At 31.3% G+C, this 12069-nt stretch overlaps 1 protein-coding gene across 2 annotated transcripts in view; it reads left to right on the top strand.

Annotated features, from left to right (window-relative positions):
- Arms (Ankyrin repeat-rich membrane spanning) overlaps window positions 1-12069 on the top strand; it is a 144016-nt gene that overhangs the window by 117849 nt on the left and 14098 nt on the right. Inside the window, exons 21-23 of one of the 2 annotated variants that reach the window (XM_085815025.1) lie at window positions 1958-2271; window positions 2513-2980; window positions 9291-9326. In XM_085815025.1, the coding sequence (XP_085671151.1) occupies window positions 1958-2271; window positions 2513-2980; window positions 9291-9326 (818 nt within the window). The remainder of the gene's footprint in view (window positions 1-1957; window positions 2272-2512; window positions 2981-9290; window positions 9327-12069) is intronic. The other variant, XM_085815026.1, reaches the window with a different exon arrangement.

Below are 12069 nucleotides of genomic sequence, written 5' to 3'. Positions count from 1 at the left end.
TGCAACAGTTTATAATTAATGGCAAAAAAAAGTGTCTTACTGAAATAGGTCAGTAAAGTCTCAGTCATATAAAATGTGTTCTCTTTTAATTTAATTATCTGTGTTAAATTGATTGTGTCTAATAATAACAGAATAACTTACCAGTAGTTCTGCCCCCCCCCATCTTTCTTTGATCTGTTATTCATGTGTTTACATGAATTTTTTATTTATTCTTCTGAATATCCTATACTACCGTTGTCATATGCAAATTATTATTTTCTTATAATATTTATAATTTCATCTACTTCGTTTAAAAGGGGAAAATGTACATTTAATCATTAAAACTTATTTTTAAGTTGTTAATCCACATGATAAATAAATACAGTGCATGTCTCTGAGAAATATATCCCATTTCAAAGGTGAAAAAGCTAAGGAACTTGCCTGAGGTAAAAAGTAAGAGAGGGTGCAATAAGTTAAATATTAATATTAAAGTGATGAAAAGTTATTTAGGGATGTACTTTTTAGATTTGTTTGACAGTATCTGCAGATTTTATAGCAAATTTACTGCTGGTATCACTTAAATATGAAGTGGACAAATTATTTTTTATTTTAATTAGTAATATCTGTTGTTATTAATATATTAATATGAGTAGTAAGTTTAAACCATAATTCACTATTTGATTTCTGGTAAGTTATTTCTGTTTGTTTAAGTGATAAAATGGAAAAAAAAAAATTATATCTTTTATATCTGTAATTATGATCATGTATCTAGATGATCAAGGGCATAAACTTTTTATTATAAAAGTTTCATAACTACATCTTGAACTAAAACTAAATTATTAGAAGGAAATCTATATAATTTTAAAGATAAACTGCAAAATGATAAATAATGTTTATCCATTGGTACAGTTCATGCCATTACAGGAAATTTTTCTTTGACTAAGATTGAAAGAGTCTGTAGTTTCAAATTTTCAAATAGGGTATTTATGTGCTACATGCTTAAAAATGAACGGAAGAAAAATCTGTCCATGATTTTAACCGAATGATTTTGAATTTCCATAATTTTAACAGAATGCTTTTAAATTTAAATCATGTTGACGAGATGTTCAGTTCCTGAATATTATGTAGTTTAATATATATTATTCGTAATATTTAATACTTAGATAAGAGGTACTAAAGTGATAATGATAATAGTTTTTCAGTTCAATAGTAGGGAAATCCGTAGTATGAATGTAAACTGATGACTGAGTGAGGATGTTGGTTTGTAACTCAGTGATCACCTATCTCTCAAAATATCAAAAACCAATCTAATGTATTATTAAATACTGTACTATTAAGTACTGTACATTTTTTTAAATTCATTGTAACTATTTCTCATTGTAAATATTGAAATTATTTTCAGAAAAATCTTCTTTTTAATAGCTGAAAATTCAAATTTATCAAAATCCGTCTGCTCAGAAGCTTTTTAATCTGATTTTAAAGCTTTTTAATTTATAATCTTCTTCATTAATCAGTTTTACCAGCTTAGTTAGATTTTTTTTCTTTCTTTCCTTCTTTCTTCTTTTCTTTTCTTTTTTTTCTTTTTCTTTTTTTTTTTTTTTTTTTTTTTTGAATGCTCATAGACTTTATATTCAGTATTATAATTAATTTCAGGTTTTAATGATGAAATTCCATGATAAAATACTGTAAAATACTTGGTAAAATATTTGAAATTACAATAATAAAAATTGAGATCAATTCACAAAGTAAAATTTAGTCTAAAATTCATTTTTGTTTTTCTGTTGAATGTATCCAGTGTATTATCTGACTAACTTAACAATATGATATATACTTTTTGTATATTCATATTTTTCTAATTCATTTATATTATTTTAAAAATCAAAATGATCTTTAGTATATTTCTGTATGATTTACAGTTTAAATAAAAATATATTCTTTCTTGTTGAGATAAATTTTCTTTATTCTATATTTTCTTTAGAAACTCACCAGCAAGTTTCAGAATTTCTTAAAAGTGATTTGAAACCTTCTAGTCCTCCTCCTAGTAAGCTGGATGTTCTGAATGTGAAACTACATCAACATCTAACAACACCTCTACATACTCAGGATTTTGGACCTTCAGTGCCATATGGTACTCATCCACCTCCTCTGAGTAGAAAAGATATATTTCAGCATAGTCATATGTCTTCTTCTTCTGTATATCCTACAGCCCCATCTCCATGGTGGAATTTTTCACCAGAGCAAATGACTACCCAACATGCTGTATATCAGTCATCCAAGTCCTCTTCCATCATGGTAAGCTCAAAGGTTGCCATTTTATTATATATCGTAACTTACATTGCAATGCATAATTATCTCTATTAAAATCTTAAATTGGTAAACGACTTAAAATTTCTTTGATTTTTATTATTATTCTTAATTTTTCTTTCATATAAAACTGTTTTATTATGAAAAATATTAGCTTTTCATGGTTGTTTGCTGTTAGTTTGTTTTCCCTATAATTTAAATTGCTAATTATCTGTATTTTGGATTGCAGCTTTTACCTGATCAGGAGAAGCTCAGCTCATTATCTGTGTCAGGTATTGCTGATTTATTAAGATCACAAGAAAAACTAAACAAGAAAAAACTAGAAAGTTATATTCATGCCATCGAGGAAAATAACATAAATGGTCAAGTTTTATTGACTTGTGATTTGAAAGAACTGAAAGAGACTTTGAATATGTCCTTTGGTGACTGGGAACTCTTTCGTGTCTTAATTCTTACTTTAAGAGAGCATGAAATGGGAAATATTAATTTTGCCTATAATAATGATGAAAAGCACCTTTCAAGTTCTCCTAATACACTAACAACAAAACAGTCCACTAATGCTAGGCCTCCTCCAAATAATTCACCTGAAGCAAAGAAAAGTGAAAATCTGCCAGCAAAAATATCAAAAATTGGGTCAGAAAGTGCAGATGCTTCTAATGCACCACAAAGATCTCGCAGTACTGTTTTAGAAAAACAGGTAATTTTTTATCAACCTATTCAATCTTTTACTATTGTTTTGTGGTTTAATATATAAGAAGGTAATAAAAATGTGTTTGGGCAGTTAAAAAAAAAAAGAAATATGGATTGAAACATTAATTTATCACTAGTGCAAGATCATACAAATATAAAATAACTATATTTTCTGATTAATTCTAGCTCTTTCAAATCAATATTTTCCAAACTTTTCACATTATATGCTGCTTTTAAACATATTTCTATGAACTATACCCCATGTTATTGAAATAGGAGCTTTTTTAAAAAAATATTAATATTCGGTCTACGAGAAGAGTTCAGTCCGTTTTTGGAATAAAACAATACATTTTTTTTACCATCAGTAAACTTTATTAAATAATATCATTGCCATTATTAATAATGACTTCTTGCCAGCATAAGGGCAATTTATATATCCCATTTTAGAAAAATGTTGTATCTTTTGATGCGAAAAATGAAACTAGTGCGTGTTTGATATCCTTCATTTTTTAATTTTTTGCCGTTCAAAAATTTTTAAGGGAAAAAACAAGTGATAGTCAGAGAGTGCTAAGTCTGGGGAATATGGTGGATGCAACAGAATTTCCAGCCTAGTTCTGCAGTTTTTTTACGAATCTCCAAAGCAGCATGTGGCCTGGCATTATCATGATGCAGTATGCTGTCCTTCCTATTGAACATCGCCGGCCTCTTTTCTTGGACTACTACCTTTAAATTATCCGGTTGTTGACAATATTTCTCCAAATTAAGCTTTTCATTTGGTTTTAAAATCTCATAATGTATTATTATGATGTTATCTTAGCACATCCTCGAATGTCTTACCATATACACAGCACTCTCTTATTCAGAGTCAAATTTGGTTTAGAGGTGGAAGGGCTAGGTTTTCTGGGCTCACACTGTGCCCTTATGTTGTTTTCGTAGGTGATCCACTTTTCATCCCCAGTTATCATATGCTTCAAGAAGGGATCGATTTTGTTCCAAGCAAGCAGAGATGTGCATATGACGACTCAATCATCCAAATTCTTCTGACTTAATTCATGTGGCACCCATCTTGACTGTTTCTACACCAATCCTATCTTCCGAATATGATCCGAAATGGTTTCGTGAGCTGAATTAAACCTTTCTGCAATCTTCGATTTTGTCAGAAAAGGATTTTACTCCAAAATGGTCTTAACAACATCGTTGTCAATCAAAGATGGTCGCGTAGAACATGGCTCATCAGAAAGGTCGAAATCACCTGTTTCAAATTTTTCGAATTATCTTCTGTGTCCTATCAGAACCTGTACGTACACCAAACACTTTCAATAAATTTATATGTGTTTCTGTAGCATTTCTTCCTTGTTAAAATTCATATAAAATACAGTTGCATTAATAAGTTTTATCAGTAGTCATGGGTACACTGTCGCTTCACACTTAAGACTAATGGGATCAGTTTTGTTTTAGTTAATTTGCTACGTCAGTATGTATACATTAAATGATTAAAACAGAGAGCCAAATAAACTCCGTTAGACCAAATATTTTTTCATACTATCTTAACTTGTAGTTGTAGAAATGAGGTAATGATTTAGGCATGGAGAATTACAACAGTAAATGTGCAGATCATGGTTTAATTTTACGGTATTTGTAACATAGACATAAATATAGATTGTAGAATTTAATAATTATATAAGTGAAATAAGAAATAACACTAGAAGTGAACAAAATATTATTAGTGGGTCAAAATGGGGTATGCAGTAGATGATTGTAATAACATTATTAACTGCAGAAAGAAGATTTTAAAAAAGTGAAGGAACTGTAAGTCTTCGAATTGTTCTCTGTTAAAGGAAAAATGAATATAAACCAGTTTAATTTGATAAATGAAAAATCACACTTCAAGTGTTTGAGGTAATTGGTATATTATTTTTAGTTTCACTAATTAGCAATTTAGTTAAATTAGTATTATATCAGCTGAGGTACTTGAAATAAAGTTGTGTTTACAATATCTAAGAAAAAGTTTATTTACTACCCTTTATTTAACCGCCTCACCTTTTGCTCTGAGAGAGACTTGTCAATTTGAAAAATGTCGTCAGTGGCTTTGAACCCTAATACAATATATATATATATATATGTAATGTTTTCAGTTATTCCAACACATTGTGGGCGAATGGTCAGGCTATTCCATTATACGTTCTGGCAGATGGTTGACGAAGCTGGGATGTTTGAAGCATGGAGAAAAATGACGACTCGGGACTTTTCACTTTTAACAGCAAACATATCTTTATTTTATTTTATAGCAGATGACTTTTTCCAGATGGAGTTAATCAAAGAACTTATTCAGTAATTGAACTATTAGATACGACTGACTTAAACTTTAATACATCATAACGTTCTAACAAAGAAAAGAGGAGCATAGGGGAAGCGTTAGCAGGACGAAGGCGAGAAGCCATCTGTTTAGGAGAACTTATGACGCAGCATTTATATGAAAGGTTATGTTACAGAGTAGCTTCTAGAAAAATGTAGAAAAACTTATGACACAGCATTTATATGAGGAGGTTATGTAATAGGTGCGAATGTTCTAGAAGGTAATGGTCTAAGCGGAGATGCTGAATTGCAGAAAATTAATTAAAGGATGCTGGTTCGCAAAGAGCAAAGCCATCGTATTTTTTTTATATCTTACATCTCCCCCCCCCCCGTCAAAAAGAGAGGCCGGGGTGAGAAAAGCATTAGTACAGGAGTGAAGCAAAAGTATCAGAAAAGACATGAAAACATCCAGAACATAGCGTACAAGCTTTAACTATGGCCTATCATAGTCCATGACTTTCTCATATAAAATTTTGACTTTATAGCATATGAAATTTTGAACATTAAAACAATGAGTTATAAATTAATATACAATATATGACTAATTTTAAGACTATAACATAATAAATATGGAATACTGATAAATAAATAAGTGATAATTACAAAAGTCCTCAATTTTGTTAAAAATGTCCATTTTGTTTTTTGAAAGTCCTTTTCATAAAAAGAGTTCGAATAGAATGAAAATATCTGGTAAAATCTCTAAATGCCAGATAGTCCACAAATATGATACATGTTGATAGTTCACAAATATGATGCATTTTTTTCGCTGAATATGTTTTCATAATAATAAGCTTTGATTAGAAAATATTTTAAATTTTTCTTCCTTCAGATAAAACTTAGAAAAGAAATAGATTATACAATTTTTGAATAATATATTATGTGCATTTTTCCCTCTCATCGTAGGCAATTAAAGATTGACATATTTTACACTTCAATACAAAATATTATAAGTATTCAAAAAAAACAATTCAATATAAATAATACAATTATACATTAGAACATGAACACTTCCACTTTAAAACTATGGCATGCCCTCGCCAACAGATCAGCGTGATTACTTGCTGATAGTTGGGGGATGCTTGATACAAATATCGAAAAACCTCCGTTGCCTAATACAATTAAGCTGTTGGGAGGTCCACTGCTTTCATCTACGCATTTGAAATAATTACATATATATATATATATATATATATATATATAGTAGGTAGGAACATTGCAGCAACCTTGCTAAAAAGTTACCAGGAGCTGTAGCTCCACGAAATGTTGTAACATAGTACTACATAAACAATAAGAAATTTGCCTGGTAAAACTGGAAAAACTGTACAATCAACTAAAAATACCTAACATTTTCAAAAAATATCAACACTTGCTTCCTGAACCAACAACTCCAAATTGAGCCCTGCTTTAAATTTGAAAAGAACTTAGGTCAACTAGTTATCAACCACCATGAGATTCAAGAAAATAGCATGTGTCATTGCCAACAGGCTCTTTACCAAAAATATGTCAATCCTTTCCACCAACGTGTGATAACAGGAGATCTTAACATCATTGAAGACTTAGAATTACGAGACCTTTTACAACTTGGCACCAAATTTTGTCCTACTTTTAGAATCAATAAACATCTTTGCCTCAGACAATTCAATCAAGATCTTGATAAATTTATCATGTTAGCTAGTAATAAATCCAATTTACCTACTACCACTTTTCTTGAATGGAAAGCTGCACTGATTACAGAATTTCAACATTCACTCTTCAAGGCACCTTCTTTCAACTCTCTACACAATAAGAAACGACTCTTTGATCTAATCAACAAACTGCAAGATAATTTTATCATTACAAAAATTGACAAAGCTAGCAACAATTTTAGTGTTCTCTGAAAAAAGTTTTATTTCGACCTTCTGCACAAAGAACTAAATAGTAATGGCACTTACCAAAAAATTACCACCAACATCAAAATTCTTATCAATAAATTTAACGCACTACATAAAAGACTTAAGATACATCCACAGAAATATAATAACAGATTCGCAAATCTCTATGCTCTTCCAAAATTTTATAAGTCACCTATTAAATTCAGGTTCATTGCCAATAATACCAAAAGTTATCTTAAAGAAATAGATTATCTTTTTGCAAAAAAACTTCGTTTAATATGTGACTTGATTAATAACTATGATTTTCAAGATCTGCATTGCAACTGGACGATTTCAAGTAACGAACTCATAATTAAGACAATTAATTCAATTAAAATCGACCATATACAATGCTACAATTTCGAAAACCTTTATACTACCTTACCGCTTGAAGAAATTTATACCAGCTTGCTTGCTCTACCAGATATAATTCCTCAGATTTCTACAATAATTGATAATGAAAAATGGCAACTTTTTCTTACGAGCATGCTTTTCAATAATTATATTCTCTTTAACAATTGTATCTTTAAACAAATACAAGGGATCCCAATGGGTGGAAATTTTTCGAGCTCCGTCTGCGAATTATTCCTTTTCACAAGAGAATTGACATTTGTCCGAACAAAAATTTTTTCAACACATTTATCGTTACATTGATGATATCATAGCCTTTAACAACCATAACAAAATAGAAGCAGCTAATATCTACCCAACTAGCTTAAAGCTAAATAAAACAAATACGGTGCAAAATAATGTAGTATACCTTGACCTTAATATAATTGATTACAATTTTATTAAAGTCTACGACAAGAGGAGAGAATTCACTTTTTCTACACTAAAGTTAACAAACTGGAATTCTAATATTTTCAAAAGAATCATCATTAACACAATTTTTTCACAGCTTCTTAGAATAAAAAGGATCTGTAATACAACAGAACACTTACAAGAAGAAATACTTTACTTCGTCACAATTTTAAAAAATAACCAAATTACTAAGAAAATAATTAAAAATACTTTAAAAAAAGCTGGCATTAGCCTTACCAATTTTTAGATAATTAGTTTTGGATAATGAAATTTTCTGCTTAAAGCCTATTGGAGGGCAGATGATGGATGGCTAATTCAGATTATCTAATGTAAAAATTGTATAAATGTAAATGTACAGTTAATTCTTCTACAAACATTTTCTTTCCTCCAAAGTTTTGGCACTCTACTTTAATACTATTATGTAATAGTTTTAAATTACTTAGAAGGCCAGACTCTGCTTTTATTAACAAAATCGGGCTTTTTCATTTTTCATAGTAGCTTGACAGCCCTCTAGCTTGAAGAATGACGACTTTTATTAACAGATGATTATTTTCCAATTTACACTTTCTTTTGAGGCCAAAAATAAGTAATTTTAGCTGAATTAGCCATTTTCACTTATTTTTAACAGTTTTGTTCTTCCTACAACTTGACTGACGCCATTTTGAGTTCTTTCCGTGTCTTTTCTCATCTGTCACCCCTTCTGTAAAAAAGAGGGGGACATTTTTTGAAAATATTTTGATTTGAATAAGCAGACATTTTAAACCTGATTATAATATGCATATGTCTCTATAACATGAACCTTTTAACTGATTACTAGAAAGATAATTCTTAAAAAAGAGGTTGTTTATTTCAAAAAGTGATCTGAATGCGGATATGAGGTGATCATGTGTTAATTTTTATAATATGTATGATGCTTTAAAAAAACAGGTGAAATACAGAATTTTTTAATAAAAGATTTATTAAATTATTAATAAAATACATTTTTAATAAAGCTTATTCAAAAATTTTATTAAAAAGGAACAAAACTTCAAATTTAATATATTATTTCACCTCAATTTAATGTATATTTTGTGGAGATTATATGCACACTGCTTATAAGCTGTTTCTTCATATTTATTCCTTAATTGTGCATTTTTGCTTGTTTCCCAATCTAAAGCTGCAAATATAATTAATTACTGTAAGTTATGGCTTGTTTAACTTTGACTAACATGTTTTACTGATTATTTAATTTCTATCCTTTCCCTATGCAAGCCCATTTGTCCCTACTGGCAACTCATCTTGAATGAGGTGGGACTCTCTTTGCATATCTATTGTTTTGTATGTTTAATTACTTTAAGCAGAAGCTGATGAGCAAAATTGTTTGACTTTGGTGAGAGGCAGAATAAAATACACATTGAGATTCAGAAAAAATTCCTGATTCATGTTTATTTGTCAATAAATTTTATGTACATGGTTATCCAAATTAAACTTCCCCAACTCAGAGGCCTGTGCAGAGTGTTGTATGGGTCATAATGTGATGAAATTTTAAAAACAGACACTTCAGATCATGCGCTTGAGATTTATTACACAAAAAAATTAGTACAAGAAGTTGCCGATAGTTGGCGCTGTAACACTAGTAATGTGCATATTGCAGCAACGTGATTTGCAGAAATAAAGCTTCTGCGCAACGTATCCAAAAGACGAGCCCTACAAAAGTGGAAGACAGGCCTTCCACAGGCAGTTGTTTCCAGCTCGCTGATGCACAATGGCGACTTTGAAAGACAAAGCTCTGTTAGTGAAACTTTTCTACCAGAATGACGAGAACTCCTGTGCTGCGATAAGAGCATTCCGTCAGCTGAAGATCTTACGCTGAGAACCAGTGACACCACATGCTCTACAAGATAAGATGAAGAAGTTTGAAAGAACACGACAGCTGGGAATTTTACTAGGTAGAGGACGACAGGTTGTGAAATCTGCACGCTTAGAAGATGTTGCTTTGGCGGTCATGGATCCCACTAGCCAATCGCCACATGGTGTTGTCAGTGTGCCAACTGTTTCTCGTGCTGTTGATATGCCCTATACGACCGTCTGGATGCGTCGAATCCTCGGTTATTTTCCTTACAAAAATCCATAGTCGTCATCAGCTGTCTGACGGGGATCCTGTAGTTCAGGAAATATTTGCGTTCCAGTTCCTTACCAGAATGGAAGTCGATGCTGCTTGGCTGTGGAACATCCTTTGGACGGATGAGGCCCATTTTCACCTGAATGGTCAAGTGAATATACACAACTGCCGCATTTGGGCAAGTGAAAACCTGCGCGCAATCCATCAAGTGCCCTTGAACCCTCCAAAGGTTACTGTATGGTGCGGTTTCACTGCAACATTCGTCATTGGGCCTTATTTTTTTGAAGAGGTGACTCCAACATGATTCAAAACCTGCTCTGTCACAGGAAAACGGTAGCAGGACATGTTGACAACGTTTGGGATCCCTGAACTGCAACAACGTGGCCGCCTCCAGGACACAATATTTATGCAGGATGGTGCACCTCCCCATATTCTTCGTGGCGTTCAACAGGTGTTACGGGCAACTTTTACTGATGCACGTGTGATCAGCTGCTGTTTCCCTACAGCTTGGCCTCCCCGCTCACCTGATCTCACGCCATGCGACTTTTGGTTATGGGGATTCTGAAAGGATCGGGTCTACCTAGAACACCCAGCAACCTTGGCACATCTGAAAGACGCAATTATTCGACATGTTCGTGGAATTAATGTGGACTTACTGTATTCCGTTGTGGAACACACTGCTTTGCAAATGGAAAGAGTTGTGAAGAACCACAACACACATATAGAACATGTGTAGAATGTCGTGTTGATCTGCTGCACCACCTATCGGCAACTTCTTGTACTAATTTTTTTTTTGTTTGTTTTTGTTTTGTTTAATAAATCTCGAGCACATGATCTGAAGTGTCTGTTTTTAAAATTTCATCACATTATGACCCATACAACACTCTGCACAGGCCTCTGAGTTGGGAAAGTTTAATTTGGATAACCCTGTATATCTTACATAAAATGTAGGATATTTTTATGTAAATATGTGATATTTTTAGAAATTTCTTTGTTTATATTACATTTTGAGCCTAAGCATAAAATACATATTTATTAATCAATTGGTATGGCAGGGTGAGTGATTTATGGAAGAAAGTGAACTAAATGTGTTCTGGAGATCTTTTAGATAACATTTTAACATTTGAATAATATATAAAATTTCTATGCAGAAACTTTTAAAAAAATCGAAACCATTTATCTTTACAAGAATAAGATATCTGTGTGATTTTTTTTCTAGAAATAATACAGGACAAAGTCTGTAGTCCAGACGTCCATTATCCGGAATGATCTATAATCTGGACCTCAAAGCCACAAACTTTTTTTTATGCTTTACGCATGCGCGTTTAGCACAAAAAATGAAGCAACTTAAACAACTTACATTGAAAGAAATGTTTAATAAAGTAAAATAAATATTAACGTTTTTTTTTTTTTTTTTTTTTGATACCCTTTAGATCATGATTGCTCTTTATTTCACAAATTACGGTTTCATATTTTTAATTGTATAATTCCTGCGTGCCATCTTACCAGATTTAAATTGATGATCTATAATCCGAAAAAACCCCTAATCCGGAATCGCCAAAGTCCCGACGAGTCCGGATTACGGACTTTGTATACGAATGCAATTTCTTGATTTTTACACTTTTTGTTTTTTTGCATATTTTATTAAATGGGTTTACAAGATCACAGACATAATGGCTGCTTCTAGTGACTTGTACAGAGCAATAATGAAGCTATATTAAAAAGCAATATGAATGTAGATTACTGTTTGATTATTAATAGCAAATAAATTTTATATTGTGTTTAAAATTTCTAATTGCTAATAAAATGTAAAGCTACAGGACGTTATTATAATTAAATTATATGTAACATAATAGACATTCTTTTAATAAATTTAAAAACTAACTGTTCTAATAATCAGTCAGCTATTAGATTAATTAAAAAGAATAT

Source organism: Stegodyphus dumicola, chromosome 4, assembly GCF_044657685.1.
Source record: "Stegodyphus dumicola isolate Sdum_Otavi_A_Nest chromosome 4, ASM4465768v1".
Classification (NCBI taxonomy): domain Eukaryota; kingdom Metazoa; phylum Arthropoda; class Arachnida; order Araneae; family Eresidae; genus Stegodyphus; species Stegodyphus dumicola.
Note: the sequence above shows the minus strand (reverse complement) of the source record. Positions and strands in the feature narration are given on the sequence as shown.